This window comes from Rhopilema esculentum, chromosome 5, assembly GCF_057945365.1.
Source record: "Rhopilema esculentum isolate cy_ngs chromosome 5, ASM5794536v1, whole genome shotgun sequence".
Taxonomy (NCBI): Eukaryota; Metazoa; Cnidaria; class Scyphozoa; order Rhizostomeae; family Rhizostomatidae; genus Rhopilema; species Rhopilema esculentum.
The window spans coordinates 4,067,919-4,089,101 of record NC_142819.1 but is presented as its reverse complement, the minus strand read 5'-3'; the positions used below and the strand labels follow the sequence as shown (position 1 = coordinate 4,089,101).

At 35.6% G+C, this 21,183-nt stretch overlaps 2 protein-coding genes and 1 long non-coding RNA gene across 5 annotated transcripts in view; 2 read left to right on the top strand and 1 right to left on the bottom strand.

Moving 5' to 3' along the window:
* Positions 1-1,715: 1,715 nt before the first annotated feature.
* Positions 1,716-9,254, top strand: LOC135689787 (uncharacterized). 2 transcript variants are annotated; one of them, XM_065207132.2, is made up of 7 exons: positions 1,716-2,034; positions 2,432-2,480; positions 2,996-3,107; positions 3,451-3,738; positions 4,499-4,741; positions 6,121-6,418; positions 7,257-9,254. In XM_065207132.2, the coding sequence occupies exons 1-7, from the start codon at positions 1,965-1,967 to the stop codon at positions 7,826-7,828; spliced, it is 1,632 nt and encodes a 543-aa protein (XP_065063204.2). In that variant the 5' UTR covers positions 1,716-1,964; the 3' UTR covers positions 7,829-9,254. The 2 variants fall into 2 exon arrangements, with proteins under 2 accessions (XP_065063204.2, XP_065063205.2); XM_065207133.2 differs by lacking the exon at positions 2,432-2,480.
* On the bottom strand, positions 8,970-15,804 carry LOC135689790 (uncharacterized). Its single transcript, XR_010516551.2, has 2 exons — positions 13,868-15,804; positions 8,970-13,487 (listed from the first exon to the last, which is right to left on the bottom strand). It is a non-coding gene; the product is annotated as an uncharacterized LOC135689790 (long non-coding RNA).
* LOC135689788 (uncharacterized) overlaps positions 13,003-21,183 on the top strand; it is a 22,372-nt gene continuing 14,191 nt past the window's right edge. The window contains exons 1-4 of one of the 2 annotated variants that reach the window (XM_065207134.2): positions 13,003-13,358; positions 13,946-13,997; positions 15,800-15,891; positions 21,067-21,148. In XM_065207134.2, coding sequence (XP_065063206.1) covers positions 13,108-13,358; positions 13,946-13,997; positions 15,800-15,891; positions 21,067-21,148 — 477 coding nt within the window. In that variant the 5' untranslated portion in view covers positions 13,003-13,107. The remainder of the gene's footprint in view (positions 13,359-13,945; positions 13,998-15,799; positions 15,892-21,066; positions 21,149-21,183) is intronic. The other variant, XM_065207135.2, reaches the window with a different exon arrangement.

Here is a 21,183-nt window from a genome sequence, read left to right as displayed (position 1 = left end):
TTCAAGAGAAGTTTAGTCGAAAAAAATAACCAAAATATACTAGCAACTTGTACACCGTGTTGTTTAAACGAGGAGTGGTCAAAATGCTAAAATTTGGCCTTCTGAGGTTGATTCTCGCAACGTGATTGGTGTATTGCCTGAAAGATTCCCAAGAAGGGGATCTCGCCAACAACCAATCAAGATTTGTCCGCTATGCTAACATGAAGTCAAAACAAAAACATTGAGCATTCCCTGATCACTGCAGAGAGCGACATCTTGATTTCGAAGAGTAGAAAATCGAGGAAATTTAGGCCCACTCACTTCACCAACATGCATTCAAAACACATTTATTCATTAGCACGCACAGCAAAAGTGCTCAGAAAGAGAAAAAAGTGAACACAAAAGGTACCCAAACATGCCTTCAAAACTCTTTTCATTAAATGTTCATGACAGATTCAAAAAAAATTCCTAAGAAGGTTTGTCCGTGATTGCCCAGCGTCCGGCATTACCCATGACTACCCAAACTGTTTTTTTACCGGACAAAGACAAAGCACAATTTTTCAGCTCAGCGATTAAACAGCAGGTAGAGCTAAAAGAAATTCGCAGTTTGCGCTAGGTTGGGCGCTCAAACTTGCAGCAGTTGGTAGCCATAGAAACCGAATACATACATGACCTCATTTTAGGGAAAGTACATGCCACGCGGCTCCTACGTGGTTTCCAAGGATGTGGCTTACCAATCCACGTAATTTCTAAATTTATTGTCACTGTTTTTCAAACCTCCAATGCAGAATTGAATGCTTCCAATGCACCTTTTTACATTATCATAAACAATTCGAGGTTTATAGTTTTAGTTTTGCTACATTCTTTGTAGTAAAAGTGCTTTGAAGGACTGTAAACAAATAACAATTCTCGACCTACAGATTTATTTCATAAAATTATGGACATTTTCTTCGATTAATATTTGGACGTGTTAAAAATAGGCAGATTAAAGAAAGGAAAAGTTTCCGAAATAATAGTCCATCCCTAGGATCCTTGAGCAAAGCTGCTTCTACCCCAATAAGAAAAATTATCTGATATTATTTACCGGACAAAGCAAATATTTCGCGATAAACTTGCAGCTGTTGGTAACCATAGAGACCGAATACATACGTGACCTCATTTTAAGGAAAGTACATGCTACGATTTATTTCATAAAATTATGGACATTTTCTTCGATTTATATTAGGACGTGTTGAAAATGGGCAGCCGATTAAGGAAAGGAAAAAAATAGGCAGCCGAAATATTAGCAGGGCCCACGCCACCGGGGAGACTGGGGTGGCCATGGCCCCCACTGTTTTGCGAAGTAAGTAATTTTAAAGCTCAAGAAAAAGGGAAAAGAAGCTTTAGCCTACCCCCCACTTTTAAGAGAAGAGAAAGAGAGGCTTTTCTGCGTGAGCGTGTTCTTCCAATGAAAGTTATTATATAACATAGCATAAAGAAGACTTTAGCGTCGATTCATTTCTCTTACACCTCTTTGAAATCATAAGGAATTTCACACAACCGCTTCTCTTTTCGTAGTTAGGCTAGGCTGCCCATGTTAGTAGAAAAAGTGAGCCGTTGTTGGATGAGAAAAATACATGTACTTGAATTCTGTTTTTTCATTAAGATGCAAAATAAATCTATCAAATTATCATAAAATACATATTATCTGAAAAGTGAATCGATAGAAAAACTATCGAGAGCAAAATTTATTAAAACATGCCCTTATGAGTCACAGAAACTGTCGCAGCTTCCCATCCATTGTTCTGCGAAGGAGATAAAGCGGGACTTTCCAAGATGGCCGGATGTTGATAAGAATTTCTGACTTCTGTTGAGGGTGAAATATTGTTTATAACATGCAAAATGTCTGATGGTGCATTACATTAGCAAACTATGGCACAAAAGGAAGTGAAAATCTATGCTTTAGATACACACTTTTTTCAGCTAAAGACCACTGAGTTGCCGTCATGATTAATTACGAATTTGAGGAACTTTTCGATCTGCTCATCTTCTACGGGAAAGGAAAACATGTCTCAGGTAAACTTAAGATATACTCAGGGCCTAGCATAGACATATGTTTCTGTCAAAAGAGCTTATAGATTATGCGTGAATGTGCTAAGAATTTAAACAAATAAGAGAAATGCAGTACCGTGCTTGCTTTTGTAGCCGTGCCATTTATTTCTTACGAACGCCAAGGGGAGTCCCGGTGGCCTATGTTTCCGACAATTCTAAAGCTAAGGGATTTTTTTCTTGCATTATTTATATATGCCGTTGTTATTTCCCTTGGGTTTTTATAAAGATCATCACGCAATTCATCGATTCAAACATGAATTATTTTTCGTTGCAACCACTGCTTTTAAGATTTTTCCAGTTTCGTTAGTGAAACAACTATTGGCTTGTGAAATAATAATTAAAAATAAACTTTAAATGGCAGGGGAATCATCGGAGTCGGATCTTCTCAAAATAGATGATTCTGGTGACAAGTATGTACTTGCTCTTTGTTAGCTAGCTGATATGTTTTCAAAATAATTTACATTTTTAATAAATGTGATTTGAGTATTATTATCATTTTTACACCATTTTTTTCTCATTTCAGTTTCTTAAGTTTCTGTTATACTGAGTTCTGAAAAGGATATTTTTTGATAGAAATGAAATATACTCAAGAACACTGGTTATGCAACTGAAAAAAGCTATGATTTTAGATACCAAAAAAAATGAATAAATAATCTGTTGCAATGTGTTCTTATCTATATTTTCTGCATCTATTGATTGACAAATGGTCTAAAAGTCTAAAAGAATACCTCATAATCTAAAGAAATAATTCTAGAGCATTTCTTTGGGGCTGAGGTTGATCAGTTAATGTTTTGTCATCCTTGTGGCAGGTTTCTTATAAACAAGTTCTTATAAAACGTGTGTGAAATATTTTCATAGATTTAAGTTACTAGAGTTTTGTGTGTAATATAATTTTCTCTACTTATTTTATTTCATTTTTTCTTAGCTTGCTGCACATAGCTGTGATAAACCAAAGAATGGACCTTGTTACAAAGATCCTGAATTTGAAAGAAGATATAGTCAGAACTTTAGTCAATACCAATAACTGTCTTGGCCAGGTGATTTCCTTACAATGATTCAAATTTCTTTGCTACCTAGCAACAGAAAATATGATTAACCACTGTGTATTTCAGGCAGACAAATGATGAGGTTGGCTGCCCTCCTAGTTTTGTCAAATTTCTTTGAAAATGCTTTGGAAAATTAATGAAAGGAAAGGGAATGTCTCCTGGATCTCCTACCTGATATCTTCCTGGCAGCTTCTGCATTCCTGTACTTTCTTTATGCTAGCCACACTGATGTATTGGAGTTCTGAACAGCAAGAAGCACATGAAAGCCTATTGTTTTTCATGAATATGTTTGGCAAATTATTTGGCAATTAGCTAATTTGTTATCCTTTTATAGACGCCATTACATCTAGCAGTCATCACTGGGCAGCTGGCAATCTCAAAGTTGCTTACCCAATACAGAGCAAATTTGGCATCAAGAAACAATGAAGGAGACACCTCGATTCACCTGGCAACCAAACTTGGAAAAAATGATTGTCTGGAGTTTCTCTCTCAAAATTCGGATAAACAGACTATCAATCTTCCAGATGATGCAGGAAAATCTCCATTGCACTTAGCAGTTGAAACTCAGAACATCTTAGCTATAAGCATTCTTGCTAAGAATGAAGCTGACATTAATTTTCAGGTTTGTGCATTTTACTTTTAATTCTGCATTTTGAAATATGAAAACATTTCAAACTGCTTTTCATATAAAACTTTGAGACTTCTCTCTACAAAAGGTAGTCAGTATTCATTTGGTTTTGGTTTGTCTATTTTGTTTAAAATTTGTATGCCTGTCTTGTTTTACACATACTAATGGTGATTCCCAGCAATAATGGCTCACATGCTTATGAATAGTAAGCATGCCTTGGCATGTTTACAGTTTGTACAATAAAGCAAACAAGTTCAAAGTTCATATTGACATCACTTGTAGTAGGTATGGATAATTAGGTTTTCTTGTCAATGCATAGAGATCTAATAAAAATAAAATGTATTTTGATTTTATATACTGTAAACAACCAGGTATAAAAACCTTTTGCTTGTCATTTTTGTGAAGCTCTAAAGTCAAGGGCGTTGAACTCCTAATAACAGTTTTTACTAGGTTTCTTACTGTAGTCCTTGTTTGATTGCAAGGTTTAAAACGTTACGTCTTTTTTTTGGAAAATTGCAAAAAGGGACCATTCAATATTAAGTTAGCAAAAAAGTTTTTACCCTATATTTGGCATAAATTGCATGTACTTATTATACATCAACAGAAAATTGGGCTCTTCTGATCTTTAGTTTCTGACTGCAAATCCAGGCTACGCCTAGGGGTTGTATAACAGTTATAATTTTCCAAAAATTACTCCTTGTCCTCAACTAAAATTGTTTATGGAGCTATTTTAATTTTAACTTACATTTTATAGAATGCAAAGACTGGTGAAAATGCACTTCACTATGCTGTTAAAAAAGAAAATGAGGATATGATTCGAAAGCTTTTGGAGCTAGGTGTGGATGTCAATGCAGCTGACATTGAAGGAAACACTCCTCTTCATTCACTTCCAAATGCAGAACATCGCCAGTTGGCACAACTGCTGCTTGAGAATGGAGCAGATGTCTATAAGAAAAACCATAATGGACAATCACCACATGACCGTGCTGATAAAACTGTAATTAATTAGCTGTTTGTTTCAGCACATTTTCTCCATTGCATTATACTGCATTTATTTAGCATGGCAACAATAAGTTTATGAGTCAATGAAAGCAGGCCTTTTCGTAAGAAATAACTCACGCATATGGCGGAGCGCTGGTATGAATTCTCTTGCACAAGCAATTGCTCTAAAAAGGATAATAATGATCAACAATGCTAAAAGCCTCTCTGTAATATTTAACAAAAATCATATGATCTTATTTTGAGGTACTTCTGTGTAAGGTAATATCAAATGAAAATGAATGGTTATGATGACCTTTAATGCTCTCCAAGAAAGAATAAATACCCAATACAAATGTGCTTCGTATATAAACTTTATGTATATCATGAAGGTCGTATAGATGTTATTGCCGGATGATTGAAAAATGTTGTTAAGAATTTGCTGTAGATTTCGCGCATAATATTTGTTTATCTGGACATGTTCCCTGCGAATATTCCACCATTTAAACATCTGACTTCTGATAACAAGAAAAAACAAAAAATACAAGGTCTCTTCGAAAGCTTTTGCTTCCGCGCACGATTTCGCGGGAAACGTTCGTTGTTCTGGCGTTCCCCGCGCAGAAAAAATACCTTACAGTCTGGCTGCCCAGAGAATGTCCTAAGTGCCATTGTAATTCAAATACTAGTACCCAATTGTTCTTAAACATTCGCTGTGGAATTTGACTTCCAAATGCATTTATTCGTTGAGATGTGGTTAATTCAGCTTACTTATATTTCCTGTGTTTTGATATACCGGCTTTGTATTGTCTATGTCACTTGCTTGGGTCACAAAAAATGACTAGAAATGTGTTAATTGATGAGACATTTATTCCTCACAATTTACCGTTTTGCGCGTGCAATTAAACGCTCGCGTGGTTGGGTTTGCGCGAGTGCTGACGCGATCGCGAGTGATCGCTCGCGTCAAACGAAAAGGCCTGTGAAAGTCAATAGCTCGAAAATGGAGTAAAGAAGAACTGGGGACACATTCCACCTGACACTTTTAAGCTTAAAGGCAACAAAGGAACTATTTCATTTAAGATAATTTTGATGCTCTCGACCTGGGAATTCTGGGAATTGAAAAGCTCTCAAAATCCAGTAATGGAACAAAGTTAGCAAATTCAAGACAGGAAAAAGTGTTACCCTGATGTTTTACCCTTTAAAGGTATAACCCTTTAAAGTAAGGCACTGCTCATAGAATTGAGAAGATGGATCTTTTCACAAGGGCACTAACTAAAATCCATCCATATGGAAAACTGTTGATCGATGATATTTGTTATTAATCTTTTAAATGCATTTTCTAACGCTTCTAACATCTTTCTTCATAAGATTTTAACAATTCAGCACTCTTTTTGTTTATAGATGCAAAGGTTTCTTCAGCGTAATAGAAAAGACAAGAAAACACGGCGAAGGCGTGTGAAGGATGGTTCTGTAACAAATCAAAATAGTGAATCAGCCATGACTTCTGTTGAGACAAGTTCAGAAGGAATTCCACTGTTGTTCAGCCTGCCCCAATTTCAGACAGTGCCTCCTGAGAAAAAACTTCGATTGAAAACAGACACACAAAGAAATACAAGTCTGCCCAATAATAGTGACATTTCTTCTCCTCCTCTATTGAACTGGCTATTATCAGACGAATCTCAAAAGAGCCTTGCCACTGGTAATTATGTTTTTCCTCTCAGTTTTTCTTTGCCTGAAGGAGAATTACCAACTTCAGCCAGCTCATTGGCTACACAAGGTGGGGGTGGGGGGGGGGGGGGGGGGGTGGCTAAATGTATCACATGTTAACATTGCAATTACAACACACCTTCCAGTTAGTGGTTCTATTTTTGTCTCACCCTAAAACCAACCTCTGCAGAAACCAAAGTGTGAATGCATAGGCATCATATTAAACCCATTACCTATCCTATGTTCTTTGTATAGAATGGTTACATAACACTCTGGTGATATCCGACTTGCTAATAGAAGTGATCTGACATGCTTGTGGTATGATCCCACTTGATTGATACATTTTTGTCATTTATTAGATATAGGATGCCAATCATAAAAATTTATATAAGGACGAACCTTACCAATCAGCCAACGAGCTGCATGTTGGGTCTTTCTCCAATAAAGTTTATCATCATCAAAATACGCCTTTTATATAATTATCTAATGTAAGAACACAACGAACTATCTGAATTTTGTTGGTTGTGTGGGTTTACTTTAACCAGAATGTTCAGATAGCCATTGAGATTTTGAGTCAATTAATCTAACAGGCATTTGTAGACAGTTATCAAATAATTGATCTCTCAGCCACTTAAAGGCTAGAGCAATGACAACCAAGCTAGGCGAAGCAACATATGAATGACTGCTTGTACGTAATGCAGCTGATTTATCAAAATAGAAACAAATCATAAGATAAGCTTGATAAAACTGACCCTTGCTGCTTCAATCGAGTAACTTGTGCATTGTTAGTAACGTTTTGTAGCAAGAGTATTTACTGGTGTTTGTTGTAGATGAGAGTTTGGAAGTGTTAGACGAAGGCCAAAACACATCGATACCCTTTACTTCCTACTCGTGTCCAGTTTCAAACACATCTGATGGCACTATCGACGTAACGAGCAGTGTTATGAAAAACCAAGATGGATATCAGGACCTCTCTCAGCTGTCCCAGACTTTGACAAGATCGTTAACTCAACCAACTAATAGTCAGCTACAGGAGTTGTTGATCGGAATAAATAATAGCTGCGAAAAGGTGGACTTGGCATCTACTTCAAGTCCACTTAATGCTCAGTTTAGTACAACCACTGCATTTACTAGCTCTATAGCAAGCACAGAAAGCAACCCAATGACGGTGACCAATCCACAGGCAGCCGGTGTCTCCACCACTCCTACAACGTCTGCCAGTCAGTGCTTTAGCATAGATCAGGCTTTCAATGATATTGGCTTGTTTGATAAGGAGAATCAAGAACTTGCACAAAAGATGCCAACCTTCATGTGTCACGTTGAAGAAGTTGCACGTCATCTAAATATAACTCCTGCAGAGGCACTGACGAAGCTGTTATTGAACAATACTGTGCAACAATAATGCTAATAGGGTGGTGAGTCATCTATCTCTAAGTATCTCGCCATTCATCTTTGACACGTCAGTTCAAACTGATTTTAAAAAGTAACGCTCTGCACTAATTTATAAATTTATACTATTTATACTATTGAATAGAATTTATGAATAGAATAGATGAGGCGTGTATAATATATGCAAATAGGATGGAAAGGAGACTAAAGTGGAACTGCGAATTTTTGAGAGTGGGAATAAATGTTTTAGAGTTTTGTTTCAGTTTTGTCGTAAAGCCTTGAAAAGGCCTTCCCCTCGAATAATCCCACACCCTAAAATATTTTTGCGAATTATTTTAAGATTTACAGTAATTGGTTTTTCCCCCAAGATTATATATATTTACAAATACATTTCCGAGCTTCAGGTTGACAGGTGAATGTTTATCGTCTGCTTTAAAAACCGATAGCCTTAGGTGAAGGGATGAAGAGTGTTCAACAAAAATGTAAAAACAACTCCGAAAGACTAATTAAGATAAGGCGCAGTTTTAGCGAGGTTTGTATATTTTCAGCTATCTTTCTTTGGACATTTCTTCTGCGATTACAAGTGTACAACTTTTCAGCCATGATTTGCAACAGAAAATGGGGTTTTTAGTATCTAATAATCTCTCGTGGATGCTTGGTAGATCTTCGCTAGTATTAATTATTTCAGGGACTTGATTCTTTAAGCAATCCTGAAATAGCATGCCTTGATATGTTTTTGAACATTAAAAGTATTAGCAATATTTTTATTGTGATTTTATTTAGTTTTAATTGCTCTGTCAGCTAATATAACTACAGTTCTATGTAGTCTTTAACCCTTGTCCTTAGACATCTTGTTGTAATTTTGACATCCGCATAAAAGTGCCAATTTTGACATCCGCAAAAGGATCCGCATAAAAGTGCCAATTTTGTAACAATAATTTGGTTCAATTTCCAGCCTTGAATGGCGATAAAACCTCTCAAAATCAACCATATTGTTTTTATACTGAATCCTGAAATTCTGATTGTCACAAACTCCTTGAAAACCCACAAGCTGGAACTGGAATTTCGAACAACGCTTGTTAACTAAGGGCCTAGTCAGTCAATCTAATGTTGGTTCTTTTGTGCGGATTTTATTAAAAAGTATTTATCAAAAACGCATGTCTATATTTCGCCTTAGATCACAGATACGTTATTAGTATCATCGCCAGGAGTAGCAAATATTTAATTGGTTGGCTGTTGTTGATTGACAGCTTTCTTGTGACCAATCAGATTTAAGATCTTGGAATTTTGCTGTAAGTGACAAAACCTTTCTTCTTTCTTGCACCTCTGAATTTGTTAATATACGAAATGATTTATAGATTAATATGTATCGATTAGCATTAAAAATTAAATTATTGAACATATTTCATAAAGTAAATGACATCTAAAGTTGGTAAAAATTGGCTTTTTTTGTGTTTCATCTTTTCATATCATTTCTTATCAGATGTCTGCTACATTCCCCTTCAAACATTATCTAAGCATTCAAAAGTATCGCAGGAGTCATTGCAAATTTAACTTCTGCTTACAACACACGTCATTTTCAATCGCAAATTGATACGGAAATAAAGAGTCGTTGCTTAATTTAAAAGTGAGAATACGGAGCTAGGAGCTTCATCCCCCATTATTCTCAATACATGATAGCTGCCTTCTGAATTCCTTCTTCCGAAACTATAAGTGTATTGAAACTATTTGCGCCACCGCTTCTCATTTTTTATATGCTCCTCAGTTCCTGTTTTGGCAGTTGCCTCGTTTTCCTCTCACGAGCTCTTTTGTCTGATTGATGCAATTTTTCTCTTATATGCTCCTTGTATTTATTGCTAAAGCGGAACAGAAAATCGGCAGTATATTCGTCTGGCAACATGTTTCTGGGAGTTTAAGACATACTTTCTCGACTGCCAAGACTTGTTTTCCAGGCCCTTCTTCTAATGGAACATCCCTGATTTCAGCCTGTACATGTAGATTATGCATAGCCTTGAATCAAGTTTTCATTTTACAGTTGGATTCAACTAGAAGGTTTTTTCCATTGGTTCAATTGGTATTTTTGACAAAATATTTAACCTTTGATGAACTTTTTTCGATTTTGCATGATTATTAAAAATTGGTACAAATCAGAGACTGTCTAGTTTTCTGAGAAAGTATTCTGTATACTTGCTGGCTTCAGTTTCCTGTGTGTATGCTTCTTCTATTGAAGGATTGGTGTGTATTTGGAAAATTGCAACTACACTACAAATCAGGCGTAAAACAGGACCAATTTTTGCAATTGCAGTTTTCACAAATGTAAGAAATTTCTTCGAACAATTAACCAGTTTACGGGAAAACAGTATTTTATCAGATAATCAATTTGCCTATTGTAAGCTACATAACGCCGTTGGATCACTCTTGAACACAAAGACATAGATCACTTTATAATTTATTGACCTGTCCTTCTATATGCTTTCTATAGATTTTAAGAAGATACAATGATTGGAAAGGTACAATTTTGCTGCTTGGTGGCCCTTTTTTCCGTAGAACTAAGCATGTGAACTGTGTTGCTTCTCAGTGATCATGTCTAGGGTCGCTGCTGTTTAGTTTATATGCAAATGATACAGAAAGTCTTATTTGATGCGACCTCTGATATTCAAGCTGGCGTTACCAGTACCACCCCCTTTTAGAAACATAGATGGTGACTTAGAAAAGAGTTAGCATTTTCCTGAATTTCCAGAAAAAACACACAGTCGTGGCATTGTACTTTTCCTCTTTGGTGCTTCAAAAGGTTTTCATACGCCTGAGACCCTGCTCTGCTTACACTGTGCCGGATAAATTTTATCCGCATAAAACTTGTTTGAGTTGATTTGCGTTCAAGCCTGATTTACACGAGACGAATTTTTCGCGCGAAGCGAATTTACACTGGCAGAAATTTTTATGCGAATTCGCTGCGAGTATTACAAAAGAATATAGCGACTGTCCGAAGAGTGCTCTTATCAGGAAGCTTTAAATTTTAAATTTATCAAAAAGCCAGCAAAAAGCGATACTGGATTAGAAAAATTTATTCAGGACGTCTTCAGAAGGGGAAATTCCATCTTTCGGTAAGAGAGATTTACGTTTACATTTATAAGACCAGGATAACTTCTTCAAATACTTTCAAAGGTCGCCATCGAAGCTTGATGAAACTTTCAAGCCAGTTTTCGTCAATTTGAACTTTAAATGTTTGAATAATAAACTGATATGAATCCACATACATGGATTGTGTACAAGGAACAGGAAATGAATAATTACCAACCTATTTTATTGACGTTTTAAAGGCTGAAACCAAAACAGAAGTCAGGTGTCTTCCAAAGCTGTTCTGATTGGTTTATTTTACAAGGCGAAAAATTTCGCAGCTAAAAAGTAGGAATGGTTTCTACTTTTTCGCAGCGAATTTTTCGCAGCGAATTCGCTGCGAATTTTCTAATCTCTACTTCTGCGCATATTTTTTGCGCATTCGCGGCGAAAAATTCGCTTCGCACAAAAAATTCATCTCGTGTAAATCAGGCTTTACACTGTGCCGCACAAATTTTGTCCACTTTGCACTGTACGCTGTGCCGGATAACTGCAGTCACGTGACCTAAATCGTGCACAGAACGCCCAAAACAAAGCCATCTCTGGGAAACAAAATAACAGGTAAATTCCCGCCAACTTAAAAATACTTTCAATTCTCTCTTCAAAATCGTCTGCTTCTCTTTCAGAGGAAGTCCGAAGATATTGTCAAAACAAATTAGGCAAAATTAGTTTTAACTATAGTTAGTTAGTTTTAGTATTTATCCTCTACAAGGCAGCCAAGATGGCGAAAGGTCTTCATTAGGAAACAGTAAAAACTAAATAGGAAGAAATAGCCAATCGCTTTCGAGCAAAATACGATGTGAATAAAATTTATCTGGATGAAACCGTTTACACTGTATCACATAGCTATCGGAACTAATTTAATCCACTTTCCTAGTTGAACTAATTTTGTTCGGATAGCCGCTCTCAAATTCGTGCGGGTAGCGTGAGTCTAGTACGCGACGCCTATCTGAACTAATTTTGATGCTGATAAAATTTACCCGGCACATTGTAAACGGGGTCTAAATCGGAGATCATATAAGTCAAACTCTTTGTCTTGTCTTAAGAGACCTGATTAATGCAAGTTTGACAGTAACACATGAGCAGAGCTTCTGATGCAAATTGTTGGTTTGGTTTTGCATTCAAAGTCTTTTCTGCCTTCGGGTGACGCTTAAACGAAGAACTCTTTCAGGAGCTATGACAAAAAAAGGGTTTAACTGCTTTTCTTAGGCGTTTTAGAATACTCAGAATGGACCACCAAACTGTATTATTGCACCGTTCTTTCGAACCTCGAAACGTAGCACGTTGTAAGAAGAGATCCTAGACTTGATGTTTGTTTTAAGAGGTCATACAACTAAACTGGTTGTTTTAAGGGGTCACAGATTTCAAATGCCTCTTCAACAGATTTAATTTTCTTCTCAAGTTATTTCTAAGGCGACAAAAATATGTGAAAGATTAAATTCTAGTTGAGTGAGTATGACAAAGGCAAGTCAAGAAACCCACGTACCAAAATGACAAACACTAAACCAGTTTAAGAAAACAAATTGTTGACTGAGATTTTGGTCAGAAATCGTAGCATTTGATAAATCGTTAAACAAATCAAAAAGCCTAATTGAAAACAACAAATCTCCAGGACAGAGATTTTAGATAATCTGGGCTATGTTTACACAGGATCAATTGCCTGCCATTCCAAGAAGTTTCGTTCGAAAAATTGGAAAGCTCCGGGGTACGCGAAAACGCTATCATTCGCGCAACTGTATGCAACTTTCTCGGGATGCCACATTAATTTGGTGTAATGCCTGTTGTTCGTAGATTCGGCACGGCGATTATGGAATATCAATTATATCACTAATGGCATCAATTTGCCACCTCTTCCAATAACATAATTTTCTACGTGTTGATTTTGTTGTTATTTACTTCTTTGTTTCCTTGACAACATTTCTTGCTTTGTCTCACCTACCCCAAAATGCATTTCGATTTAATGATTGAATTGTCTTTGAAGAAATGTCATCCCTGTAAATGAGAATAGTTTGAAATTTTGACGTCATTAAAAAAGCAAATAGAGTTGTCAACCACCCCGAGAACAATGACACAGGAATTGACGTAGTTTGGAGTATCTAAGCAAGTGCACAGTTAAAACTCTACAAGAAGTTAGAAGGCGAGACATAAATAATTTGAGTAATTTTATTTCTAAAGATGGCAGCACCTGTAATAACCATTTATAGAAATGGAGACACGTATCAGAATGGGAAACGTCTGGTATTAAATCGTAAAGAAATTCGTAGTTTTGATGCGTTTTTAGACCGAGTGACCAAGGACACAAGATCACAAGTCGCTGTGCGTAGTATAAGAACACCAAGCCACGGCCATCGAGTAAACGAACTCGACAAGTTGGAAAATGGCGGCATATATGTGGCCGTTGGTCCAGAAAAGTTCAAGAAATTAGAGTGAGTACTTCATGCTGTTTTTTTCATAAGCCCACTTTTTGTTTATTCTTTTTGTCGTTTGACCCCCGATGTGACCGAATGCCTCTTCCGTTTCTTTTCCTTGGCTTCTGAACTTCTTAGCCTGCCTACCTGTTAAGCAGCATTTAATACATTTAGAAATAGATATACTGAATTTTTAATTCAACAAATTACACGTTTCACTTGTGAATTGCAGGAAATGATTTTGTGATCATATTTCCACGCTGTCGTGAATTTGGCAGGCACTATGCCTTTTATTTGCATGCCATCCACAAACATTAAACCTTTGCGACATGACAAGAGTTTAAAGATCAGTTATATTTGAATAAAATTTTAAAGCGCGCTTTGTTAATCCAAATATTGCTTTAGTACACTATATTCATGAAGCTGATCTGCAAACATATCTTTAGTTAGGCACACTTTTGTACAGAAGCAGCACATTCAACCAAAAGCTTAATAATCATTTAAGTATAACTCGAAAACATACATACCAGCACTAAAGATAAAGATGTTATCTTTTGTTTATTAGCATGCTCATAGGTTTTACTGAGAAAATTTTATCTTTACAGGTACAAAGAAGCAAGCACTCTCCCCACCCACAAGCAGAAACCGCCCGAGCAGGTACTTCTATTTTTAGTAAACGAGTTAAACAATTTCAGATGCACAGCATTTTATCGATTCAAATAATCGCTCAATGAATGTGATCTTAACTTGATGAAGATGAATTGTTGACCCCTTGTTGATCTTATGCCTCTCAATGCCAATACATTATTAATTGTATTTTTATAACTTGAGTTATAGGCAAGTGATAATAAGACGTTGTGAATGTTTTGTCTCCTTGATAAAGCTTTATATCAATAACATGCAGAATATTACAAGTTGACACTCCTTTTTGCATTTGCTGAAGGTTTTTAATGCACAGATTTGATTAAATAATTTGATACACGAGACATTAGAAATGTCTATCTTTTTCTTTACTTTGAATGTTTCTTGAAAAGAGACTTGCATACATGTAAATCTTGCATGCATAATTAGCAGATGAAAAAATAATCAATGACATGATCAATTAAATTAAGATTTAAGTTTTGATAAGTAAAAGGGATATAAAACAACTTGATTATCAACATTGGCGCTAAAACAATTGACTGTTTAAAAGAAAGTATTCAAACAGATAAAAGCAGAGAAGTGTATACTGGTATCAGGAAAATTTTAAAAATTTCATTAGGAACATGGGAACAAATTACAATTTTACATGGGAACAAGGACCCCCTATACAACCCTCAACATTCTGTTTTTTTCTTCAAATTTATCCAAAGGAGAAAGTTTACTTATTTACAAAATTGAATTTTACAAAGAATCAAAACATTACTACTCCATTGACAAGCTCTTACAAACAGATTCATGTTATGTCATTTTTTATTGATGAACTTTGATTTCAAATCCTTGTTCAGATTTTATCTTTCACTGTTTTTGGGATGCTGTTCGTCATTAGCTACATTTTTATCTCTAGATCAGTTATTTAAGTACTTGGGCTACATTTTCAGCAGAAAATTTTCTTCAGAATGCTCTCTGGTGGTTTTGTGGTTAGATCATGCTAAAGGATGCATACAAGTACTACAAGGCACTCTTCAATAAGGTGTATTTATCACAGCAGGGATGGATTATTCAGCTTTATAACTTGCAGTGATGGAATAACAATGACTACCTAACACACAGTAATTTCATATGGGCTCACAATTTCATGCCTTTGTAGCAAGCAAGGAGCTTGTTTCAGCATCAAGAACTCAGTTGTTTGTAGTATCAAAGAATTGTGATGTGTGATTCATTGAAAGAAAAAGAATGACCTCTAAAAGGCACACAGTAAAATTATTTTCCAAAAAAATGCACTTAAAACAATAAGCAGGGATGGTGCACCGAGGGTGCAAGAGCCCCCCCCAAAATTCATTGAGCGCCCCCGTCGGCATTTCAATTTTTGAAAAATTTTAAGCAACATCGGCACTTTCATAACTTCCACTTTGTGATTTACTTTTATTTTTTATCATATTGTTTGATTTTTTTAAATTTTTTTTCATATTTTGAACTAAAATTACCACAGCGAAAATGGTGTTATATTACATCTTTGTGGGTGGATCACTCACTTTCTGGCGCCATCCCTGACAATAAGTTGCAAAATTAAGCTAATAGGATACTATCTGTAGACTGTTTCCGCATTGTAAATGAAATAAATTTTATCAGATGTAAGAGAAAAAGTTGTTAGGAATGCTTGCTTTTTTACCTGCTAGAGTTTGTTTTTAACTATCAGAGAAAGTTAACAATGAAAGTATATCTGCTAGCCTATGTAAAGTTCAATTTTTTCAGTCTTATAGGCCGATAGGCTCTTGTCATGTAGAGGTAACTAATTTGTATCTTTTTCTTTTTAAAAGTTAATCAGGCCAGTTGTCCATAGCAGAGTTATTGTTTCTGGAAGAGCTAGAAAAGTTGCTGCTGCTGAAAGTTCTTCGAACAAAACAATCTTGTGAGTGATTTGAGGAATATTTTATTGTGGCAGTTACACTTGGTTTGATATTTGTCTACCATAATTTACAATAGTAAACTGAAAATCTGAAAGTTTGTTTGAATGTTTTGCTTGCCATATCTAACTGAATCATATTCCTTCCTGAAATATGAAAATGAAGTTTAATGTCTTATAGCTTTTAGTGGTTAATTAGTATTACACAATTTACTTAGTATTGTCTATTAGCTTTCAGGGGCTTTTATGGGTAGCTTGATTTCAAAATGATCATACCTTGCTCACAGGCTCTTTTCCTTGATTACTTTTATCCTGTTTTTGAAATATTTCATTCATACCCCAGTGATCTTAGTAGCCTAAATTGGAAGCTGTCAAAAGGGGCTTGCAAAGCTTTTAGTTTTTGCTCTGCTTTTAATTAGTTAAAGATGCTTGTTTTCTATGGCTATAGCAAAAATAATTGTTGTAGCTTCACAGCAAGTTTTTACACAAGCAAATCCAAAAAAGGAACCTAGTAAACAAAAAGTAAATGCAACACTGGCCTTTTCTTTGATGATAAATTTTTTTTGCTAAATAGGCAAAAATGAAAAAAAATCAAAATGGTATTTTGCACACAGGGCTAATTAAAGCAATGATAGCATTATAACATCTTCCCTGTCTTCTAGTCAATATTTAGAGTCCAATTGGTGCTTGGTTTGATATCTTGATCTCATTTATTGAGAGAAGTGAATAATATCTTCAAAAGCTTTATAGCTGTCTCAAAGTTATGAAGATCATACCGTTTGATTTTATAAAAATCCATTAATTGAACAATAACGATGTGTTGATATCTTGAGAAGGGGCAGATTCTGAACAGATTAAGGGATATAGAAATTTGGCCTCTCCATGTGTCTAGCAGGATAAGAAAAGATTAACTACTGGATGAAGTTTGACCAGCAGTGAGATATGGATTACTTGCTTTGGATTGTTTTTGCCAAAAAGCTAGAACTCTTGAATAGAAAGGTCTTAAATCAAAATCTCTTCACCGTTAACGATTATTTTATGCAAATAATAAAAATGAGGCTTTTTGCTGGTTTTACAGAACCAGAATTCTTTGTTGGCCATTACTTTGAAGCTTTGCAGTCCTTTTTGCACATCGGGAGTGGTTCTCAAGGACATATGGGGAAACTAGGCAGGATGTGCTCATTGCGTTTATAAAAACATATAAAAAATCTTTTGGTGGTACAAAACTTGTAAATGGCTTTGAAAAAAGCAAACATTTAGTAAACTAAAGCTTTTCGTCTGACACTCTTAAGAGTTTAAAACGTCAGAACATAGATCGAAAACTCTACGCTAGGAAATATATATATACCCAGTTGTGGATCGAAATAGGCCAATCAGAAAACACGAGCACATGACTGTATAGGTTGACCAATCAGTGCCACTTGCCTATTGAGAATGTTACCAATGGAGTCCTAAGGTGAAAACGATCTCCTTTTGTCTACACAGTGGCGGTTTTTTCGTGCTTATGTAGGTATATTCCAAAACTGCTAGGTGGAACGACGATCGGGCTTTACCAATAATCCGAAACATGTCGCCATTGTAGTTTTTTCACAATCTGGGTTTTCTAGTAAATGCTGCCCGATAGCAGAATCGCAGGTTTTAGTTGTAATTTTAGATTTGCAAGACCGAGGTGGTTGTTCTCTTTGCGGATGGGTTTTGTTTCTAATATTAGATGGAACGTGTTGTTTTATCCTATCCTCCAATCTTTGGGTAGTGTTTCGATCCACAACTGGGTATATATATATTTCCTAGCGTAGAGTTTTCGATCTATGTTCTGACGTTTTAAACTCTGAAGAGTGTCAGACGAAAAGCTTTAGTTTACTAAATGTTTGCTTTGTTCAAAGCCATTTATAAAAACATGTATAAGATACCAATACTGGACAAACAGAAAAAGGAGGAAACTTCAGTACGAGTTTTGAGTTTTGTTGAAAGTTGAGTTTTGGAAAAACCCAGAACACTGTGATTTTGTGAAAATTTATCAATGTAGGAGGGGTTTGAAAGCCGCAAAACTGAGCAAAAATCAGCCGAAATCCGCAATCTGCATTGAAATAATGTACAAAGACGCAGCAGCGATTGCAAAACGTCCCGTGCCACAAAAAGTGAAATTCCCGCTTAAAAAATAATAAAAATTGCTAGTAGTAAGTTTATGGCAAGTTCTAATGGCTCTCACTTTGTTTCATGTTTCTTTGGGTGGACCATTATTCAACCTCTATTAATTGCATAATTTGTTCTTATACTTACTAAAAACGGCCGTAATACTATTGCAATTAACTCCAAAATACGCAAGACGCATCTTATGCTGAAGCCACAATCCAAATCAAACCCATTACCAGATCTGTAGGTTGCACATAGACAGGCACGTAAATAATAGGGGGGCGTGGGGGGCGTAACGCCCCCCCAAAGTCTGGAAAATCCAGTTACAGTTGGAAAACGTAACGGTTGACTTGGAATTTTTTTCTTAAGACCAAACTTGTGAATTTTATATTTTAAGAAGTTTTTTTATTTTAAATATAAAAATTCTAAACATTAAAATTCACAGGCTGAAGCTGACCCATCCAATCGTTTTCTATTGTGAATCCCGTCTCCACTGGATCCAAATTGCACACTTGCCCCGTTTTCTTTTTCTTTCTTTCTGACGGGAGTTGAATCAAATTACGAACAGGCAAGGTGAACTTACGGATAAGAAACTTGAAACTTACAGTTTGGAATAATAATACCCGCATTGATCAGAAAATATTAGAGTGGGAATTTTTTTAGAAACTACGAGTAGTTAATTCAATAAAAGATTAAGAATCTTTCAGTACTAAAAATTCTCAACGCTTCTTATAAAAAACGAGTTTATGCTAAACTCCCCCTGTTATTTGTTAATGTCCTTGAGTCCTTATCATAAATTCCTATGACAAAACTGCTGTGGAGCAAGAACACATTGCAAAAACTGCAGTAGAAGTATTTGATCAAAGAAGAGTATTTCATCTTTCGAATCAGGCATATGCACAAGTTTGTTCTCAAATCATCATTTCAATTGTAAAGAATGAAAAGGCATTTGGCCCTCTGAAAAGTTTAAAGGTAGTTTTCTTCGATCAAGAACGAAAATAAAAGGCCCAAATTCTTGGTGCTTCTATATCGTGAAAAAATGTATTTTAGATAAAATTGATCAATTGATCTGAAAGAATACTACTAATCATTAAGTATATCTAATACTGGTTTTGCTTAAATGTTGCTTTACTTCTTACAGTATGTTTAATGTTTGTTTCATGTTAATAAAAATTTAGAGATTTAGGCTTTTATGCTTTAGGCTAATTATTGAGTAAAGATTTGGTAATTATAAAGAAAATAGAACTATGGTGTTCGGGCTATTTACAAATATCAATTTGGTAGGTACAACAGATCTACTGGTCGAATGAAAAATTTATCACTTAAAGTTGGAATTTTCATACTTCCACGCCCCCCCAAAATTAGCAACTTGTTTTCGTCCCTGCACATAGAAATAGGGTTGAGGCCATGAAGCCGAAGACCAAAAATTGGAAAATTTCCTAGCATAAAATTATAGTTAAAATGTTAAAATATAGCACCAAATGTTAAAATTAATGAAATCATAGTCATAGACGGGGTTTTATTTTTCACTTGTGAAACTTGTATTTGCAGTACTTCTTCTCGTAATTTTTTTGACTCTCAAGGTTATGATTAAATAGGCTCCTAGTAACTAAAAGATGTCTACGCCCTGTGTTAGTTACATCTGGATCAATATCACAAGGTAGAGCCACTGTGTTAATGCCAAATAAGTTATTTCTGAATTAGCAAAAGAATGAACATTTTTCGATTGTGTAATACGAAAAGAAGCTATTTGGTTATTTATTGTTGGCCGTATTTTTCTTATATGTTGGATTATTCTTGCCAAAAATTGAATACCCGAGGCTTTTAAGTACGAAATATCATAGGTGTGCCCTCGGTCGTCCGTGTTTTTTCATGATTTGTTTTCTTTCAGAGAATTATAGGAGTTTATTTGGTAACAATTCTTGCATCTGAAAAACCAAGATGCCACCCTTCTGGTCAAAATTTGCGACCGCAATGGCTACTTCTGCACATTTGAACACTTTCCTGAGCTTTTTTCACCTTTCGACAAAATGATGCACAGTTTTTTAGTGAATTAAACACAACTTGTCCGTTGAAATGCTGTTGACTTAAGATGAGTTAATGCCCTGTGTAATTAAGATGTTGCAGCATCAATCCAATCATCCGATTTGCGTTAACTCCGCCTTAGATTTTGTTATATTGTTTTGAGTTATTGTAAGGCTTAGATCAGAACATGACCTTAAAGAATCTGCATGGTTTTTTCTTATGTTTTGAGGATTATGTGAACAGAGGTTAGCCACCATGACCTACTACCCTTCTGTCCAATATGCGACTAGAAGTTTGTCTTTGGATTTGTAAGCCCTAAACAAAATGGGATTTTCATCGACGGAAACAACATTCAACTTGTTTATGTGTTGACCGTCAGGTTTGGTCACATTCTCAAGCCACGAGTCGATTGCAATGTCCGTTTGGATAGCTGTGTAAAGACAATTGCAACTGCTGTGTTTTTTTGAGATTATTTTCATGTCTGTCTAAAAACAATCAACGTCACCTGAAATTTAATATTTGCAATTGAGTTTGACGTTTCTTCTAAACACGAGGAGGTCGGCAATAGTCAGAATTTCTGCTCACTGAAAATCTAAAGATGCCTAATTTAGCATGTCATGCCGATTTGGTAAATTCCACATTTTGAAAGTTAATTTCTATGATTTAGTAAATACTTACGTTTGCATTAAGATGGCGCAAAAAAACGAAGAAATTTCGAAGCTCCTGTTTTTTCCTAAAAATTTGAATCACAGAATGTTTTCGTAACCATCATAAAGAAAACAGACATCATTTCTAGGGAAATATTAAAGCCATGATTTATATTTCCAAGAAGCTTCCTAGAAGTGCTAGAGCGTCTAGAGTTCATTCTCATTCACACAAAATATTTTCAGCTATCTATGAATGCATGTTCTAATCAGTCTGTGTTTTTGCTCTTTGTATTCTAAACATTGAAAATGCCATTCTTTCCAGATCCATTCAACAGTTCATGCAATGCCAATCTGATAATTTCATCTTACTCCCTAGCGTCTTTCGAAATGGAGACGACAAACAACCTTGCTTCAAAATTCACCTTGACAAACGTATCTTGCACACTGGTATGGATACGGTGAGCATTTAATCATCATTAAATCTTTGCAATCA

What these genes read in the sequence shown, in the direction of transcription:
- LOC135689787 (XM_065207132.2), top strand. Translation starts at nt 1,965, where the DNA reads ATGATTAATTACGAATTTGAGGAACTTTTCGATCTGCTCATCTTCTAC. An exon ending in GAAAGGAAAACATGTCTCAG is followed by an intron (nt 2,035 to 2,431) that starts GTAAACTTAAGA and finishes TTTAAATGGCAG; the next exon opens with GGGAATCATCGGAGTCGGAT. An exon ending in AAGCTGACATTAATTTTCAG is followed by an intron (nt 3,739 to 4,498) that starts GTTTGTGCATTT and finishes TACATTTTATAG; the next exon opens with AATGCAAAGACTGGTGAAAA.